Source organism: Natrix helvetica (assembly GCF_964273705.1).
Source record: "Natrix helvetica genome assembly, chromosome: 7".
NCBI lineage: Eukaryota > Metazoa > Chordata > Lepidosauria > Squamata > Natricidae > Natrix > Natrix helvetica.
The window spans coordinates 22,631,606-22,653,084 of NC_138558.1; the positions used below are offsets into that span (position 1 = coordinate 22,631,606).

Consider the following 21,479-nt stretch of genomic DNA (forward strand, 5'->3'; position numbering starts at 1 on the left):
CAGAAATGCTGAATCCACACACTTCTCCTTCAGCTTTTTTCTCAAAAAAAAAAAGAAAAACAGGTGGGGTGGAGTAGGGATTACTATTCAACAACTTTTTCTTTGAGTGTTCTTTTCCCTTAAAGACTGACTTGGTTTTCACTGTATCTGGAATATGATTCAGATCCCATTTGAACCAATTTCATTGTATTTACGTATAATGACAATAAAGATTATACTCAAATAACTTCTTTTATTGAAGGAATCTAAACAAGGACAACCTCAGTATATTTATTAAAATGTCTAGATTCGGGGGGTGGGCTGCGGGGGGTTTGCAGGGGTTTGGGAAAACCTCTAGCTAAGATTCTGTGCAGTTCGGAGAACCCCCAAATCCCACTCTTGGCTGCCCCCCCACCCACCCCCATCCCTCCCAGGAGTCCCCACGCCACCCATTTTGGATGCTCAGGGAGGGCGAATAATGGGCCTACCAGAAGTTCAGGAAGGCCGGAAAAGGGCCTGCTTCCAGTCTCCAGAGGGCGTTGCGTTGGGAGGCCATTTTCACCCTCCCAGAGGCTTGAAAAAAGCTTCCGGAGCCCGGGGAAGGCAAAAACACCCCCTCCGCTGTGGTGCAGGGGGCTGACTAGACCATGCCCACCATGGTCACGCCCACCCAGCACCGGGCAGAGAACCCCTTTCTAAAATTCTTGAAGCCCTCCCGTTTAGATTATATTTCTCATGAGACAGGAATGATACCGAACGCTTTTCTTAAAAAAAAAAAAAAAAAACCCAAACCCAATTAAATATTGGTGCGGACTTTTCAATGAGACATTTGTGAGATGCAGTCATATTGGTCAATGTTACTTTTACAACACGGCAAGGAGTTAAATGGCTATGTACAACCTGGGAATGGGTAAAGAGAACTTAAATAACTGAATGGGAGGAGCAATTCAATATGCTTCCCACATACCTGGTTATGGATTTTTTACAGCCTTAAAATAAATTAATCAGAAGCCCATGGATTTCAAGGACAGGAAAATATTTCCCATAATGTTTCAGAGCAGAAGTTAACAAGCCTGCTGGGATCTTTTTAGCCCCTGCAGAGCTACAGCTTCAGGATTATTAAATGGCTGTCATATCTGAAGTATGGCGGAACATAATTCAATAAACAAGAGAAAACATATGATACAGAAGGGGGAGAATCGGATTACCCTGCACAATTTCAGGACAGGTGTTTGCATGAAACAGAAACAAAATAGCAATGTGGAGAAAATCTAAAATTAAAAACAAGAAAATACTAATAAGCATCAGGGGTGGTATTCTACCAGTTCAGCCCCGTTTGGGTGTACCGGTAGCTCCGAAGATCAGCTGAGAGTGAACCAGTTTGCTCCAACCTTCAGGTGGGTTATACTCACCTATATTTCCTTGTTTTTTAGCCCAGCTGATAGGTGCAGTAGAGTGGATTGCCGCACCTCAGTTTTTTCCTGTGAAGTGCGCATTTGTGCACAGCACGTGTCAGGCATATCAGACGCATGTGCATGAAGAGAACCGGTTGTTAAACTGGTAGGATCACACCCCTGATAGCATGCATACATTAGTTTCAAAGTAGTATACAGTTCATTAGGGGTTTTTTTTTAATTAAAAAAGGATAACACCCATGTTTACAAATACTAGAAACCAGATAGCTTAAAGGACAAATGAGGATCTAAAATCAGGATACTTCAGAAAGTCTTATATGCTGCACTGGTAGAGAGAAAGTATATAATGGGCTGGAAATATGGGCAACTTTGGCCCTATTAATAAGTACATCTGGTGCTTGGCTGTATGCTTGCAAGCCCATTTGTGACATCAAAGGTATTAATGATGACCCTTATGCATCCTTATCTCTCTGAATTTCATTGGTTCAACTGCTCTAAAGTCACACAATGGAGCCATGGTTTGTTGAGCAGGGTAAAACACCAGAGAAAATTAAGATGATTCTCTGTCAAATTTAGCATCAGTTAAAATGCTATTATTTATTTCTTCCAATGGTTTCCATATACTTAATTCCCTATGCCACCTGACATATGTTGAATTATCTTAGAGCCTTTTATTGAAAATGGAGAATGCAAACTCTTTTCAAGCTCTTTAAAACTGTCCACTGACTTAATGATCTGGGTTTTAATAAAAGCTGAAAATTGTTTCCACATTTATATTGGAATCTCCTTCTCATTGCAGATTTTTAAATGAAAACTCTTCAGAACCTTTGTGGATGACATTCTCTGAACAATCTTGGATTATTTAAAGGAGACAGAGAAAGAAAGGTTTATTATTTAAAATCAAAAGGGCTGAGATACCTAAAAAGTCCAAGTTATATTTATAGGACTAGGTCTTATTATTGATTCTATACAGCAGATTTCCCCTACCTGATGTTCTTCAAATCAATTCCAGATGATTTCAGATAATAATAGCTACAAATGTTATTTGTCTGTAGGACAATAGGTTGTAGATGATTGATATATAAAACTGTCAAAACATACAGCATTTTAAAATGTATGTGTATTTTCACAATCACATAAAATACTTTAACTGAAGAATAACTATGTCTTCTAAGCAGCAACCAACTTTAATAGGACACTAAATAGCCTGTGACCCATTGGATTATGTTTCAGACATATACCTCTATCTTAAATTGAAAAACATAGACCATGATCAGGCAAAAAAATTATCGAGTGGGAGCAATTTCCAACTTTTTGTTGACTTCCCCATTGAATTTTCTTGTGGAAGCTAGTGGCATTGGAAACCCTTCCTTCCTTCCTTCCTTCCTTCCTTCCTTCCTTCCTTCCTTCCTTCCTTCCTTCCTTCCTTTCTTTTCTTCCTTTCCTCCCTCCCTCATTTTAGAGATATTTACCAGCTCCTAAGATGCAAATAATTAAAACTTCCCAATAAGTGGACTTCTGTATAGCTTCCTTAGCTCAGAGCTCTACTGCACAGCCAAAACATATGCTTTAATCCAGTGGAGGCCAGCAGTTGTCCTACAGACCACAACTGTACTGCAACATTTTTACTGTGTCTATCCTTATAAATGTAATAAATCCTGGAAACATGGTAGATGGCTAATAAAGGAGTTGGAGTGTCCAGAATTCCTAAGACAAAACTATGGTACCTTACATTTGTAAAGCTGTTCCCACGTCACATGATTTAAGCCACTCTGAGCTGTTTAGGTGAATATGTCAAGTGATGTGGGCATCAGAAACATTCATGAGGGTAACAAGTATGACGTGGTGAATGAGTGCCATGATATCACAATATAAACTTTACAACTGTATATACTTGCATTTGACATATAAGGATGCAATTGTGAAAGATCAGGACCTGCACCATGGCATTATCTATATGTGTTAACAATTTTCTGTCATTGTCACTAGCTTTAGATGACTATTGCATTTGATTCAAATCTTTCTGCAGAATCAAAATTCTTTTCAACATTCAAGCCTAAGATGATGTGATGGATCTAATCACATGGATTCATCATATACACAATATATACCATATAGTTGAGTGAGAATCAGATCAAGAAAATAATGTCTCAAAAGGATCCTATCAACTAAGTTTTCTCCTATTACACTCACCATTCTAAAGCTGATTTTGCCTCATTGGCAAACATTTAACCAGCTTCTTATAATTCAGTGTTGCAACATCAAGTTCAGGGTTTAGTATTGGGGAAAAAATCTGGAATCCTGGAGAACCACTTCCAGTCAATATAGGCCAGCCTTGCTTAACCTAGTCTTAACTAGCCTAGCTTACAATTCTTGATGTTGCTTTGAAAAAATGGTACAGAAAATATTGATTTAAATCAGCTAATACTCTAATGCAGAGTATTCATTTTTCCTAGCTATAACATGTTTTCCATGGAGCAAATAATTTCTGAGAATTATTCAACTAGGAAGATTGGGCAGGAAAACAATTAGAATTATTTTACACCGAGAGCCAGTATAATCACAGATTTGATACATGAAATCTAGTTGCATCCATTCCCATTTTAATCCCACGTAACAGTGATATACAGTTGCACAACTGATGCTATGAGATAAATATTTTCCATCTGAATGTACAATCCAACTAATATAAACTATTAGCATGGCAAAGCTTTAAAAAAATGAAATGTGTCTTGAAGGGTAACTGTGATGCCTGGTCTACTGCCTCCAAAAACTGTTTATCGGGACAAAATATGGTAAGTCATATATACTGTGGCAATAGCTGTGACTAGGGTTCAAGGGGAATGATACATTTGCTCTACCTGTTTGCTATGCTAAAAAGATTACCATAAATAGAATTTGTCTAATTCTAACCATATCCATTTCATAAAAATAAAGGAAGCAAGATCTTTTTAATGAAATTGTTATCATTACGATTGTAAAGAAGGGAACCCACTAGAAGTTCTCTTCAGTTACTGTAGTTTATGTATTTAATAACTGTTTATTAGAGGACATTTTCTACCTGATTAAAATATTATCACAGTAGCATTCTAATGCTTCCTCCCTGTCCACCTCTCTAATTGAAGACTTCATCACTGTTGAAATTGCTTTTGTCTGTACTACTTTAAATGACAGATATATTGGTCACTGCTCCTTCAGAAGGAAAATTCTGCAGGTGGGAAACCATCATGCCGGGAGATCGAGGCCAGAATTATTCATCTAGCTTTCTAATTTTCCTGATCCACAGCAAGTGGGCAAGGAATTATAATCTTGCTAATGGTGATGGCAAACCTTTTTCTTACAGTATGCCAAAATAGCACGTGCGCTATTGTGCACGTGCACCCACTATTGTGCGCGTGCATCCACTATTGTGTGCATGCACCCACTATTGCATGTGTGCATGTGCCCACACAATCTCCCTGTCCACCTGGGCATGCATGCGCACCCTCTCCCCAGGCTCTGGAGGCTTTCCTGTGAAGCCTGGGGAGGGTGAAAACGGCCTCCCCCATCTGGAAACGGATCATTTCTGAACTTCCGGTTGGCCCATTGGGGCCGTTTTTCGCCCTCCCCAGGCTTCAGGAAAGCCTGGGGAGGGTGAAAACGGCCTCCCCTGGCCCTCCAGAAGGGTAAAAAAATCAGTTGGCCAGCACGCATACTACACTGGAGCTGAAGGCTGGCATGCCACCAAATATGACTCTGCATGCCACCTGTGGCAGGCGTGCCATAGGTTCGCCATCACAGCTCTAGAACAAGAGGAAAGTGTTTTAAAACAAAAAGAAATTAAGAGTTAACTGTGGAAAATGCAGGCAGACTTTGTGCTAATAACTGCAATAGAATTTATTTAAATTGCCTGCTATTTCCTGAAGTATAGGACTGGCAAATCATAAAGCATTGAGCTAGAAGCCAATCAATGATAGTTGAAATTTGATACAGGTCATCCTAGATTTACAACCACAACCGAGTCCAAAATTTCTGTTGCTAAACAAGACATTTGTTAAGTAAGTTTTGCACCATTTTACCTTTCTTGACACATTTGTTAAGCAAAACACTGCAGTTGTTAACTTAGTAATATGGTTGTTAAGTGAATCTAGCCTCCCTGTTGACTTTGCTGATAAGAAGGTTGTAAAAGATGATCACATGACCTAGAACACTGCAACCGTCATAAAGAGTCAGTTGTCAAGTGGCTAAATATTGATCATGTAACCAGTGGGGATCCTGTGGAAATAGTAAGTATGAAACATGATCATAAGTCACTTCTTTTAGTGCTGTTGTAACTTCAAACAGTCACTAAATGAACTGATGTAAGTCAAGGACTATATGTATTAAAGGACTTTTTATTTGCCTTCAAATGTAGAATAGAATAACAGAGATGGTAGGGAATTTGCAGGTCTTCAAGTCCAATCCCCTGTTCAAGCAGGAGACCCTATAATATCATTTCAGACAAATGCCTGTCCAATCTCTTCTTAAAAGCCTCCAGTTCTGGAACACCCATAACTTCTGAAGGCAAACTGATTGAATGTTCTAATTTTCAAAAGATTTCCCCTTATTTCTAGGTTAGATCTCTCCTTGATTAGTTTCCACCCATTGCTTCTTTTCCTATCTTCAGATGCTTTGAAGAATAAATTGATGCCCTCTAGATATAAATGTATATGCAAAGGATGTACAGACCCATTCACCATCACCTCCAACCTCATTCTGAATTGCAGTTTGCAGGGAATTGTAAGTACATTCATCTAGCATGTTTACACTTCTCCAAAATTAGGAATGCTGCATTGACACAACCCTCAACTTCATAAGACTCCATATCCTCATTCAAACAAGGCTTATATTCCTTCTGAAGATGTTTCTGCTGACATACAAAGTTGGAAGGTAAAAGCTGAGGTCTACTAGAATATCTCTATTATAACCCAGATTCAAACGCCTGAGTACAGACTACAGACCTCCAGACTCTTAAAATGATCCAACGAGTAATCTGCACCAAAAGTTGTTGGGTATGCAATAACTTCCAAAATGGCCCAGATGTATCTAAAATCCTATGAAGTTATACTGGCAATGAATTTATACAATGAGCAAATGATGCATCTTCTGCACAGTCAAGACAAACAATTTTTTAATTTTGTTTTGTTGCTGCTGTTGTTCTGAATCTGAAGACAAACTACTTATGTAAATTTTTGCTTTATATCTGGATGAGTACAAATAGATATTGAGTGCAAGTTAAGTTCAAAAGGCCCCAGATCTACATAATAGCTGGAGAACTATTTACAAAAATCTTAATAGTTGCATGAGTATTTAAAATCTATTCTTCTCCAACTTGGTGACCTCTATACATACCTGACTACCAGAATTCCCTACAAGTACTGGCTTTGTCAATTCCAGTTTGAATTGGAATTCTTAAGAGCTAAAAACCACATATATTAGTAAGACAGTAGATTGTTTAAGACTATTAATCCTATTAATCACATTTATGAAAGTTTACATTCTTAAAGGATACTTTCTCTGCCTTACTCTATGGTTTGTGGAAATATTTCTTACGGGGAAGAGAGGTATGAAAGGAGAGAACAGAGAACTCTTTATGGCAGTTCTTATGTCAACTAGACGATGTGGTAGAAGCAGATCTTAAGTGAACATTATGTTGAGGGCCTCATACTTTAGAATGCTATTTCCTATAGCAACTCTTCAAATCTGAATAGTCTTTTTACCATTTTCAAATGAATATTTTACATTCTTTTAACTATTGTTTAATTATTTCATTCTAATAATTTGTAGGGTAAATCACCTTGAATTGTAATTGCATTGGAAACAATAGAAGCATATTAACTTTTTTTTAAAGCCAACTATGAATTATTGTTTATTATAGGACCTCCTATGATGTTATACAAACGGATTAGATGTCATATCATGTATGAATGCTATTAAACATGCATAATTTTTGTTAGGTATACAGCAGTCATGGGAACTAAGATAAATGAATGTTGGCAAATGAACATTAACCTTTTATCTCCCTACATGATTTTTTTTTTGAAAAGCCTACTCATTTGCATATTAGATTTATATTACATAGGTAATACATAAGTTAATATACATCTGTATAAAGTTCAGCCTATAATCAACCTTTTCAATTTCAAGGCCAGATTTAGAATTTATAGAATATACATTTAGGTAGCCATCTAATGAATAATTAACTGGAAGAAAGTTTCATTTCCTACCTTGGTCCTTTTTCTGATTAATATCAAATCTGGACTCCAAACATGAATATGGCCCACAGATGGGAGCAAAAAGGGAAAACTCCAACTCACTACAATATTTAGTGGTCACGAAGATCTTTTGAATATAGATATATTAGTCCTATTCCCAACTCTGACCTCTATAATCTCTGTTATAAGACACATAAATTTATTAGGACTATGAAAGACTTCTTGTGTCATTATATGACAGGTAGGACATAGCTCTTTTTTTGTCCATTGATTTTTAGGCAAGTCAATAAACTTTGAATACTGCTAAATGAAGTTATCTTCTCTTACAGAAGTCTTTTTAATGAAATACGGAAATGAAGTTCAATGAGTATTTGTACTCCTTGAGCTATAAGCTTCATCCTGGTCTAATATCCCATAAACGTATCAGTAGGAATTATACCTATAAAACAGAGGGCCTAAGGGGCTTATTGAATAAAAACAGAGCTAGGGAGTTCTGCCACACTTAAATGAAATTTGGTTATTATACTTCAAAGATTCATAATACAAGATTCATAATAAGTACCGTAGTTATGTCCAATTAAAGAAAACAGGATTGAGACAAATAAATGAATTAGCTTAAGTCACTCATGGGGGCGTATGAAACAGGTTTTAGTTCAACATGTACATCTCGGTTTTTCTAGTCAAAGTACTCTTAAGGATACCATTGACCAAAACCAAAGAAGTCAGTGAAAAAATAAACTATGCTAATGGTATTTACAATTCTTACACAACCTGGAAGGAAACTTCTCAACTTGGACATCATGATATTTTGGAAATTGTACTTGATGCAAAAGGAAGATACATGCTGTATATGCATTCTAAAGATTCAAATAATACCAGTAACAGCCATCTATATCTCAAGTTATTTTCTTATACCATGCTCTTTTAACACTCAAAACAACACTTCTGTGAACAGGAAAGACATATTGACTAGTGGAATACCAACCTAGACCCACAATATCTTATTTACTTCTTACATATGAAAGGCAAAAATCTGTTTCCTAATATTAATCCACTTTCTGCAGGATACAAAAAATATCACATGAAGCTAAGAAATTTACTCCTAACAATCAAATCAAGCTCATCCCCACATTGTGATGTTATACATATTTCCCTGACAGCATGCATGATTGAATTCAATAAAGTTTATTTTGTTATAAACCTACTTAATGGCAGGCTCTATAACATATATGCAATGGGTGTACAAAACCAGCTAGATTAAAAACTACACATTTTGCATTCAGTTCCATATAGCCACAACTAATTTCCTGGGATTACGCCAACAGTCAGTCCCCTCTGGAAAATATGTTAGCAAATTTTACTGGAATTTACAAGACATTCTTAATATGTCCACCATTCGCATGGAAAACTAAACTTGAATATTAAAAAAAAATGCATGTCAGTTTTACAATAACCTGGAATGAAACTTTAAAATTGTATGAAATTTTAATAATCCTCCCTCCCCCCCCCCGATAGTCAATGAACATAATTCACAAAGTTGCTATAAAACTAACAGATTCATCTGAAGCTAATCTTACTATTAGTTATATATAGAGATAAGTAAACTGTGGGTATTAACAGGATATGTTAACATGATCACTGTATCATGGGGGAAATCCAAGAACAGATTGTGCCTAATAATTAATAATAATATTTATCTGCATGGCTCATTAAGATGTTCTTTTTTAAACAGCCAGTTTTGATGTTATTTTATACAATATTTTATATAGCTTGACATATTACATGTTATCATCATTGATGTTGGCTCCTGAGGCATTTGGACAGGATGATCTGATGTTATTCTTTTTGAAAGTAATCTTAAGATTTTCTACTCTACATCTCTGCCATTTACTTTCCCTTTTAACTACTGTTGCCATGAGTGGATTTGTGTTCACAGGTTGCCATAACCATTTAATTATTGGTTTAACTGTCTAAGTATCAAAAGATGACTGATAAAGAAGCAGACTACTTAGACAGACATTTTAAATTTAGAAATCTAAATTTCAAGTTTATCAGCATCTTTTATTAAATTAAATTATGTCACCTATGTCAGATTTATCATGTATTTTCAAGAATTTGGAGCAGTTCAGCTATCTATATTTTAATGCAGAGACATGATGTTTCATGGGATGCTAAGAAATTATTTCATTTCAATATTGCAATACATAAGTTGGGCCTACTTTTTTCAGGATATTTATACATTACAAATGATTCTCAGATTGTGCCATTAGACAAGCAGTAAAGCTAGCAAAAATTGTTATGCACTATTAACTTTTCAGGGTCTTATCTATTGAATCGCTTTATTAATTTTTATTATTAGGTATAAATACTCCCATTCAGTCCCACTAGTTTTAATAGTCAATTGCATATTTATTCCTAGAGATGAAAAAAGAAGTCTGAAATTATTTTTAGCATAATCCTGATTGTGCTTCTACAAAAGAAACTGAAAATAGAAGAAAACAATGATGTTGTTGAATTATTTTTATATTCCAATGACATTTATTTGGGAAACCTTCTGGTATATTATCTCTTGTATAGCTGCGATCATATCCATATAATTAACATATATGTACCACATGCAAAGAAGGACTAGGGGAGACATGATAGCAGTGTTCCAATATCTCAGGGGTTGCCACAAAGAAGAGGGAGTTAAACTATTTTATTTAAGAATATCATGTATAAACTGAAATATTATGACATGCTCTTCACAGTATAGCTTTCGAAGATGATTCAACGGGCACCAGATGTAGCTGCTCAGGTGTTGTTTGGGGTGAACAGTCAGATCATCTGGAATTATTTACCACTTTATCAGTTTTTATTACATTTCTATGCCCAACTCTAACCACCAGGGCTAATTTAGCTGATTTGGGGGGGTCAGATTATCTAATGGATTGTTCTATTTCAAAGTAGAGAAATCTGATGTGAGGGCCGTAACTCCCATGTTGAAAAATTATTTTTAAGAAATTTCTGCAAAAAAATACAGTCCTTCTATTTCCCTCACCACCATTCTGTCAGAACCTATCCCACCATCCCCCCACCATCCAGTCACAACTGTTGAAACCTCTTGGATGAGAAGCAAAATGTCTTCTTCCTCAAGAAGTTGCCTTTTGAAAAAAGCATCGACAACTATGACTTGGATGACTGAGAATCTCCATAGGCTTTTTAAGAAGTTTGATTATGTGGCTCTTCACTGCAAACTTTTTGTGTTTACCTTTTCTTTCTCTGTGTTTGTTATCAAACAATGGCATTTATTTACCTGAAATGGGTAAAGGTGCCTTAGGTATGGAGGTTTGGGGCTTGGTTTTAACTATTTCATTCTTTTTATTAGCCCTCCTGAGGTTGAGGCTCTGTAGATATATTAGAAAAGGCTACATATAGAATGGTTTTATGGTAAAACTGCTTAAATTATTTTAAACTTTTAGTATAATTTATGTAGATAATTAAACAATAAACATTGCATTGTTGAGGTTAAAAAGTATCTGGAGACCCTTTTAAATGGGGACTCTTTAAATGGATACCAAGTTCTCTAAAGATGTTAAAATTTAAAGAGGCATTGCAACAGCTGATCAGCAGAGACCTATAGATCTATTCCTGTCACTTAATCTATTTGATCTGCTATTGCCAGCTGCCTCACTCAGAAATCTTCAATTCTCCCCACACTTCAGAACATTCAAACCCATAAATGCATTTTCATGGCTCCATAACATCTGAGTAAAGATTTGGGTGAAGTCAAAGTTTAGGGTGAATAAATCACACCTTTAAAAAAAGAATATCTACTGAAGTGGAAGGTGTGCATACACTTAGAAAATCTGAAATAATTCTATCTACCTCTGATTTAAGCAGTCATATATTATTATAATATATGATGTATACTGGTGAAAAATGAGCACATTGTTTTAAAAAAAATTACCTCACGTTACAATAAAATTTGTAGCTAAAATGCACAACAGAAAACACGGGTTTGCTTTGTGACTGATGAATAATAGTAACAATAAAAACAATTTTATGGTACTTATTAATCTTCAATAATAAAAACACAAACCGCTCCCTTTACCGAATGAATCAGATCCCAAAAATGACAGAAATACACTTTCCCCCAATAAAGCTTTTTATCGATTTGAACAAGTTATGGTAAGGTTAATCATAAGGTTATGGGTATAGGTTAATAACTTAACAATTATATGGTTGTATGTAATGCAATATGAGAGAGAAAAACTAATTTGAGTAAAATGGTTGATTATTTTTCTTGGTATCCAATAGTACAGGAGCCAGAGAGCACACCAGTTTTTTTCTGCTGACTTCCCAGTAGCTATTTTAATCACATTACCAGTCCATTATTCATAAAACAATCTCCCTATATAGCTGATTATCATGGAACAATGTAATCTACAATTACAGAAAACCAAAAGTTGAAAATGTCTCTTTATAACTAATCACTACCCACACACTCAGTGGCCTCACATTGTCAACATTATTTTTCCAAGGAAAAACAGTCCATTGCCAACCACATAACCTCTTTTGATGTCCATTTCTTAAGGACAAATTCTATGGCTGCTTCCATTTCTCTTAGTAAGCTGAATTTTATTTATCAGCTCTTCAAGTGTGAAAGTTGTAAGGATAATTTATAACTAATAACATTATTTCAACACACAGACAACACCCAGGAATTTCTATTCAGACTTGAAAGCTAAGTACCAATGGATCACTGGAAGGTATCTGGAGCATAACATGAAACTACTTCTCAGTATGAGTAGAACAAAAAATAATTTGTAGTGTATAACTATTTGGTCATGGTGAAGGCCTTAATAAAGTAATGAGGTCCAATGAAAGGGAAACTAAAGAGTAGGACAGTTAAGCTATATTTAATATAGTAGCTCAACAGGAAGACAGCGTTTAGTTCCAGAGATCAGTTTTGAAATATTTAAAACCAAGCCCAGATTCCCTGACTCTGCTCCATAGGAGCGGATTTGGGAAGCAAAAAGCATGAAGATGGATGTTATGTCCTTATGCAAAATCCCCTTTGGTTTTTCACTTCATGAAAGAGGCGATAGTGAGCCATGCCCCATAGTCTATAATTTACAGAAGGAATTATATTAATGTACACTAATGGGGAAAAAATAAGTACTCTCACTGGATAAATAATGATTATGCTTTTTTAAACCTACCATAAATCTAAATGAATGCTGTGGATGGGTGTGAATACATAGAGCTGTGTGTGACATCAATCTTTAGTTTGTATATTTACTACTATTGCTCACATGCATGGACTTTTTATATTGCTATATTGTTATAGAATGCCTTTTTATGGAAAAAAAAACCAAGTGATCAAAGCGTTCGTTGGGTGAGCTTCACATAAGAAAAATGGAGTGTTGTTCTTTTTTTAAAAAAAAAACTAGGATGCAAGCAACATTTCATTCAAATGTAATTGAGACATCAAGTAGCTGATTTTTGTTGACTTGTGACTACAAGTAGTTCTCAATTTACAACTCCAATTGAGCCCCAAATTTATGTTGCTAAATGAGACGGTTTTTAAGTGAATTTTGCCCCATTTTATAAACTTTTATTAATAAACAATTAAGTGAATCATTGCAGTTGTTAAGTTAGCAACGTGATTGTTAAATGAATCTGGCTTTCCCATTGACTTTGCTTGTTATAAGGTTGCAAAAGGTGATTACTTCACCCTGGGGCACTACAACCATCATAAATGTGAGTCAGTTGCCATATTTTGAGTCAATTTTGATCACATGACCATGGGGATGCTGCAATGGTTGTGTGAAAAAGTGTCATATAATCAATTTTTTCCAGTGCCGTTGTAACTTCAAACAGTCTCTAAATGAACTGCCGTTAAGTAAAGGACTACCCAGAATAAGAATAGCTTTTACTCTTTTTTAAAGAAAATGTTCATATTTGTGAACAGAAAGAGAACTGGTTCTGGTTCTGAATTTGTTCAAATCAGGAGCCACTCTAGACTGTGATGACTTGTTACCAGACTACCTGTGGACAGAGACACCAAGTCACTCCAACTTTCTCTTCCCATCTGAAACAAGGGAAGCATCAGTTCAGTCATACATGCTCTTCCAATCTTCGACACGCTTCCAATTTATTGCTTTAACATTGGATGTATAGTTCTTTATGTGCCTTGGACAATTGTGCTGTCTTTACTGCTCAATAAAAATGGGTAGAAAAGGAAAAGAAACAGTAAATTGAAAATCCTAATTTCAACAGACAACGGCTAAATTTGGACTTCTTTCTAACTTGAAAATGACTGCCGTTATTTAGACTGAAATAGATTGAAATCTGCAGAGATTTGTTTTTCAGAATGGGGAAACTGCAGCTCAAGATTGTCTTTCTGCAACACAGTTCCCCACATTTAACTAAACTATAGCTGACTTACCAGATTCAGTTTTAGAGTTTCCCACAAGATGTTGAGCTAGCTATAGACTGTCTATAACTAGCTCGACATCTTGTGTGAACCTCCAAAACTGCACATTAATGTATGCTAAAACTGAAGTTGCTGTTTTGTGATGCTACATGACATGAATTATCTATACCTGCACAGGTGCTTGTATATAACAAAGAAACAAGTAACTAAAGTGAGGATGTTTCCAAATGTAGTAATATGTATTTTTCTGGCCACAAACGTGGTGCAATTATATCATACACACACCCAGGAAATGTTTAAGGATGCAGAACTTCTTTATCAGGAAAAAATGTGCTTACAGGGTCATTCATGAATGCTATTTTCTCTTACATATATTTCTTTCCCACCCCTTGATTGTCAGGGCACCGTCTGTATGTTCATTATCAAAAATTATTTAATCATTGCACTTTGCAGCGATGAGTCTAACTTACTTTTTGAGAAACAGAGTGGAAGTCAACAGGATTTTAGTATTTGTTTCAAACAGGGTTGTATATGTTACGATGCTTTGCAAAAAACAGATGCACTGATGAAAATGAACTTTGAAACCAATCCAAAGTTCTTAAGGATATAGGAGCTATATCGCATCAGACAAAAACTTATCAACTCCATCAATCTACTGTATAGGTTGCAGTGGAGGATGGAAAGAGATGATCTAAGGCTAACATAGCATCTCAGCCACAGAAATCAAAGGCACGCATGCAGATAACTATGAGAAGTTTCAAATTTTTCTTCAGATTTTGCCTGCTAATGCTATCCCAAAGGTGCTTTTTCAGGAGGCAACTCGACTTTTTTTCTTTTGAAGATGTTTCCTCTTCTTGGATGAAAGTCCAGTTGCCTGCTGAAAAAGCATCTTTGGGACAACCATGACCTGGATGACTGAGAATCTCTACAGACTTCCTGCTAATGCTAATTTTTCCTTAAATGGACAGGACAATATTTGCAAGAAGTTGATGAAGGTAAATATTTTCTTCTCTCCTGAATTTTAAGACTCTCAGCAAATACAAGCTTAGAAACATGCCATTTGCTCAGAAATTATCGAGTTAACTGCTAAGGTTGAAATCTGGCACCAACTTGCTGGAAAAAAACACTTTGCATAAGACACTAACCCACAGTAAATTAAGTTATAGTTTAATGACTTAATATCATTGTCTGGATTTGTATAATAAACTGAATTATAAACTAACCATATTGCCTTGGTTCATGCAAGCAGCTAATCTAAAATATGCGTGGCTAGTTAGCAGTGCAGTCATGAAAAAGTTCTAGTGTAATTTACTTCTGTGAAAAGGTGGCATATCTGTTTAGAGAAACACAAGATAGCGTTTCGTTAAGACCGAATAGGGCAGTCAGCTTTATCTTATCCAATTAGTTTTCAAGTATATCTTAGTATTTTTAAGAAATCTATCCCTGGTAAACATGCTGAGAACTGCAGTCTTTCCTTGCTTATAACTAGTTAGCAAAAACAAGATTGGTTTTTAAGGAGGAGTATTGGAAAATTGTGCAGGAGAGTACACTTAATGCACCCAGGAACAGAAAAAAGTTATCATTTTTAGTTATGGTTTAGTGTTCAAATTCAGCATTTACTGTTTATTGTAAAAATCACAATATACATTCTCGGTAACGTTCTATGAAATAAACAGGAGTGTTTGCAACCAAAAATAACAGGTACATTTATATACAACTGTTTTTTACCAGCTGAAATATAGTCCGTAGAGACAGTTGCATCAATGTGATATTGGATTATCATATATGCACAATAAGCAGCTATGGAAAATATATGCGGAATAAGTTATTAAACTTTCCAAAAGGATAGTTCAATTTTGCAAGGGAAGAAGAAAAAATTAGTATCACTCAAGTGCTTTCCTTTCCCTCCCTATTTTTTCTAAATGAAATGGTAAACTTAGTAGTAATATTAACACATTTTTTTTTAAAAATCAATTTACAAGTTAACTCCTGTTCATGACAGTTGCAACTCTGAGTTGCTAATTTCAGCTTACATCTTAAAGTTCCATTAAGAACTTTATTTCTCAAATCAAACACACTCATCTGATAGGTTCATCTACCTGGCAATACTATAGTTTTAATAATCACAGGGTTTAAATCATTACAAGTATTTCCTCTCTTTTCTTCCATCTAAAAATAATGCTATTAATTATTTTACATGTTTTTCTTCTTTGACTGCTAAACTAAATACATGAACTGAAAATCCAGAATATCCCTTTTACTTTTTTAAAGTCTACTAAACTTGAATACCTTTTCTGGTCTATGATACATTGTTTTTAAAAATAAATGCATATACATTTCAAGCACAAATACTCATATTCTTTATCAGATTGTAAAATATACTACAAAGGGCTATTTTTGGTAAGGATGTATCATGATCCAAAGTATTACTTTTGGTATGCTTGGCTAACTTCTTCACGACCAATTTTCTTGTAATAAATTATCAAAAAAACCCAACCCCCAAATTACCTAGTTCTTCATTTTAGATGAATGTAAGGACCATTTTAAGATATGGAATCAGCTTTAGAAAAGTAAACTCTACTAATTTTCAAACAAAGCAAAATCTACACAGCAAATAAGGAAGGAAAGGATCCACTATACTTGCCAAAGTTATTTTAGAACTTAAAAAGTTTCATGACTACTAAAGCCTTTGGACTTTCTTTTTAAAAAATGCCCTTCACCATTACTTTCACATTAAGTAAAAAATAGTTTACATGTCACCAAACATCACACCTTGAAGTAACAGATAAAAATATAGACCATAATTCCAATCAATTTACTTGCAATATACAACTTGGGAATGTGTATTTAAAAAAAAAGTAGAAGAAATCTTCGTGTAATGATTATAAAAGGGGGTGGGGGGGAATCCCCTCGGGAATTGAACGATTTCGTGGCATTTTTTTTTCTTTCCAAATCCCATTTAGACAAACTTTCCGGGTATTCCTGTCTGTCGAAAAAGCCCCCCCCCCCCAAAAAAAACGCCCCAAGGCCCCGGCCAGGTACTTTATTGCAGAGGGCCTGCCTCCTCATTCCCCTTCCTCCAAAATCGGGTCCAGGCAGAGCAGTCCAATCCAACCCCACCCAACCCCCCCCCCCCCGGGCTGAGGACGTGTGGCTTATGTTTTGTGCACAGTACTACGGAGAGGCAACCAAGTGGGGGGCGAGGAGGGGGGGCTCTTCCCCTCCCCCTCACAATCTGAAGGAGGCTTCGGAAAAGGGATGCTGCATCTTGAAACTAGACAAGAAGCACTGAAGAGGTGGGGGAAGGGGGTTCACGAGGGACGGCGGGAGGCTGGGAAGAAAGAAATCATCTCCTCTGACCTCTAGCGAAGTGCCAGGTTTTTTCTTTAGCTCTTCACATTTCCTAAATTTGCAGATCTGGTGTCCCGTTTTGCGGTTCCTGCAACTGCTGCAGACTCCACAGTTGATGAGCCTCTTGCAGGGCACGCAGACCCCACACCTTTTCCTCTTCTTCTTGGCTGGGTTGCCGCCGCCCCCTCCTCCTCCTCCTGCTGCTCCCGCGCCGCCGCTGCCGCCCCCTCCTCCTCCTCCACCACCGCCGCCTCCTCCTCCCCCAGCGGCTCCCAAGGAGGAGGACGACGAAGAGGCGGAGGAATGGCTCTGCGGGCAGTCTGCCAGATTGGCAATTTGAAACGCGCTGTCTGTGACGGCTGCCGAGGCTGCTGCGGGGGAGTGCAGGGCTGTCATGACGATGACCCCGGGAGGTAATGAGATGCCCCCTAAAGCCGGGATAGCGGAAAAAGTCCCCACGCGCTCGGGGAGATTCATTATCTCTGCTTCGGCGGCGCCGCATTTGAGCTTGTTCATGCAGTCCCCAGCCAAAGGTCTGCAATGTTCCGGGGCTAAGGTGGAGAGGAAATTATTATTGGCCATTTGCAACGAGGGTTGCTCGGCTGGCGCGCAGCCAGGCTTGCCGAGGCGCTGCGATTCATTCCGGTGGTGCAAACTCCCGCCGCCGCCACTCCTGCCGGCGGCGTGCAGGGAGGAGGCGGGCGAGGAAGCCGACGGCGGCGGCGGCGCGGCGACCGACGAGGCGGCGGCGACGGCAGCTGCTTTCCGGGCCACGCCGCCCGCCGCGGCGACCGCCGGGTTAGGCCCGCCGACGCCTGCGCCCGCGCCTCCCGCGCCGCTGCCCCACAGCATGGCGGTGGCGGCGGCCGCCGTGGCCGTGTCGCAGTTCCAGGGGGACATGCCGATGCGGGCGGCGGCGGCGGCGGCGGCCGTGGGGAAGATGGGGGTGGTGATGCGAGCGATCTTGGCCGCCTGAGGGAAGGCCCCGCCGTTGGTCTTGTAGAAGGTGGCGAAGGAGCGGTAGCGCTCCATCTCCGAGTTGTAATCCACAAGGCTGTTGAGGGCGCCGTCGGGCAGGTGGTTCTCCTTGGGCAGCCCCGGCGCCTCCGGGTTGGGCCCCGTCTCCACGCACACGTTGGTGTTCATGGTGCCCAAGGGGTGCGGGTGGGCTTGGGGCAGCAGGGTGGGAGGGAAGGAGGAGGAGGAGAGGAAGGGGGGTCCGGGGAGGGCCAGGGGAGGGAAGGGCAGGGCCGGGAGGAGGGCCACTGGAGCCGTCGGGGGGGCGGTGGCGGGAGCTGGGTGGCCGGGGGGGTCGAAGGGAGGGGGGGGAGGGAAGGGGGGGAAGCGGTATCCTCTAATCCTCTTGCGGGGGCATCTCTCCAGACGGCGAAGTCTCAAGCAGCCGGCTCTTCCTTGGCATTCTCAAGCCCGGGCACCGTCGCCACTGGAAATAAAGAGAGTCATTTCGGAAAAAAGGTCTACTACGCCAAAGGGGGAGGGGAAGGGTGGTGGGAGGAGGAGGGGGAGGAAGGCTGGGGAGAGGGCGGGGGGAACCCGCTGCGTTTGTGTGCTTTTGTTTTGGTTCGGTTAAAAAAAAAACCACAGATCCACAAGACACGCAGAGAAGAGGCGTACATCAGTCATTGCAACTCATTTGCATAACAATCAATAAAGACATGATCCGGCCACCGCAGCCTCCTCCTCCCTCCGCGGGCGGGCTACCCTCTCTCGCCCGCTTTTAATAGCTGAGAATAGCGGGGGAGGGGAAGGGCCGACAAATGCCAAGGGAGAAAGGGCAATTGGAGAGCTAAACACATGCAAATGATGGGTTAGCGAGAAGGCTCCAAATCCTCTAACCGGAGGGCATCTTTTGAACCTTAGGGAAGGTGGGAACAAGCCGGATTGCTGGAGAGAAGAGGAGGAGGAAATTATCAAATAGACTATAGGAGAGGAGGGGAAAAGAGTATTCTCCAAGATTTAAAAATAACGAAGTATGGCAAGGCTCCTCTGTGCCCCCTCGGAGCCTTACCCTTCTCCTCCCCAGTTGGGTATAGCTGCACAGATCCTGATATATTGGAAGCTGGAGAGATTTGTTAGCTGCCACTTTGTCCTTTGGGGTCTGGATCTCAGCAGAATTGGCTGGAGAGACGTCTCAAAGGCAGGGCTCTTGGTGAAGGCGATGCCCTTCTGAGCCAGGAATTAAGCACCAGAGTAAAAAAAAAAAGGGTGGGGGAGGACAGAATAGATAAGGAAACAATTTCCCAGGGGCCAATTTGCCTTGCAACTAAACCCTGATCTGTTCTAAACAGGTTTAATATCCAGTCAGGAAGGCTGCAGACAACAAGGCTCTCTCTTCTCTGCACAGGTCCATACCTGTGGATGGACATAACGAATAAATTTGTATGTTTATGACATACTTAAACAGGGTCAGAAAAGTTTTGTTAGCTTTAACCCTGATTTTAAAAAATTGTGGCTTTGTGTGTTGTGCGAACCCAACTGTTTTGAGTAATTTATGGGTTAATTTTTCAGTCAAGTTAAGCATGGAACACAGGTTTGTGTTCATTTCAAAATATGCATATGCCACCTCATAGAGACTGGAAGTGCTGCTCTTAAGGTTTTTGAAGGCTGAATGTTACCTGTTCAGTGGAAGATATAGAGTTTATCACTCCCAAGTCATACTTAAAATAATTGTTGGGAGGATTTGAGTTCGCAGATCAGACCAAGTTGCAATATTTAGAAAGTAAAATAAAGAATTAACCCAGTTGAATATGAATGAATGAAATTTATATATATATATATATATATATATATATATATATATATATATATATATATATATATATATATATATATATATATATATATATATATATATATTTATATATATATATATATATATAAAGATTTTATATCTATATATCTAAAAATGTATAAAATATAGATATGTTTGTATATAAAAAACAGGATATTTTTACAGTATTGTAAATTAAATGCAGAGACAGTCTGGAGGGCCTAAAACAGTTTTCACACCATTCCTACAAGTGAAAAGTACTTATCAATTATACTAATTACTAGCATAATTAGCCCAATAAACTATTTCTAGCCCAGCCTACCAGCTACAAAAGCACACAGACATCTAGCTGAACCTTACTAAAAACCTACGGTTGGGGAAACTAATCAAGAGAAAAGGAAATGTAAGAAAACACACCTCAGTCTTGTTAGACTAGGAGGTCAGTCTGCACCCTTGAATGCTAAAAGCCTTTAATGAGAACACAGTCACCTTTGCATTTTCACAGCAGGAAAAATAAAGTGGGGGGACACCATTGCTTCCTGGAGGGAATTGGTGGCAAATCCTACTATTCCCACACACAAACAAGAGTGCAGGTCACCATGCATAATAGAATGCTTTTTTTAAAAAAAAACCCACTATTTTAAAAGAAACTATAGCAACTATTTAATAGAAGTCGCTTTGTTGGTTAAGGATAAAGTGCTAGATTGGTAAAAGGTTGTAATGTTGAATGCAAAAGTGGGGGGGCTGGCTATGGAGACTGCACGTTCATGCCCATTTTTTCATAGCCTTAAAGTGGCTTTGCTTTCACAAACCATTCCAACCTTTTCTCTCCCCCCCCCCCCCAGCAGCCCACCCACCCACACCCCGCCGCCACCAAATCTCCTTGCAAGGTTTATGGCTACCAGAAACGAGAGGGGGGGGGATATAATGGTGCCACCAACCATGTCATTATTGTTTAATCGATGTTATCTCTAGAGCGCGAGAGAAGTCTAAAGCGCAGCTATTGATTTTTTTTTCAATATTAAAACTATAGCCAGATTAAAAAGAAAATTAAAAGCAGCTCCGAATCCACGATTTTCTCAGTTTAAATCAATGTGACTGTTCATGTTCAATACTGCATTTCTGTTCTGCTACAGACAGAGATCAAAGGTCATATTTAACATTCAGGAGGAGGGGCTGGTGCAGATTAATTAATAAATTAATAGAGCAGCGCCTTTTATTGCTGAAGCTTAGCATTCATCTACTTTAACAATCCCAGCGGTCCAAGAGGCGGAAAAGAGAGGGAGCGA

The 21,479-nt window shown here is 38.6% G+C and overlaps 1 protein-coding gene across 1 annotated transcript in view; it reads right to left on the bottom strand.

Annotated features, from left to right (window-relative positions):
* Positions 1 to 18,600, bottom strand: part of CXXC4 (CXXC finger protein 4) — a 50,165-nt gene extending 31,565 nt beyond the window's left edge. The window contains exon 1 of the mRNA XM_081960056.1: positions 17,409 to 18,600. Coding sequence (XP_081816182.1) covers positions 17,409 to 18,545 — 1,137 coding nt within the window. The 5' untranslated portion in view covers positions 18,546 to 18,600. The remainder of the gene's footprint in view (positions 1 to 17,408) is intronic.
* Positions 18,601 to 21,479: the final 2,879 nt, after the last annotated feature.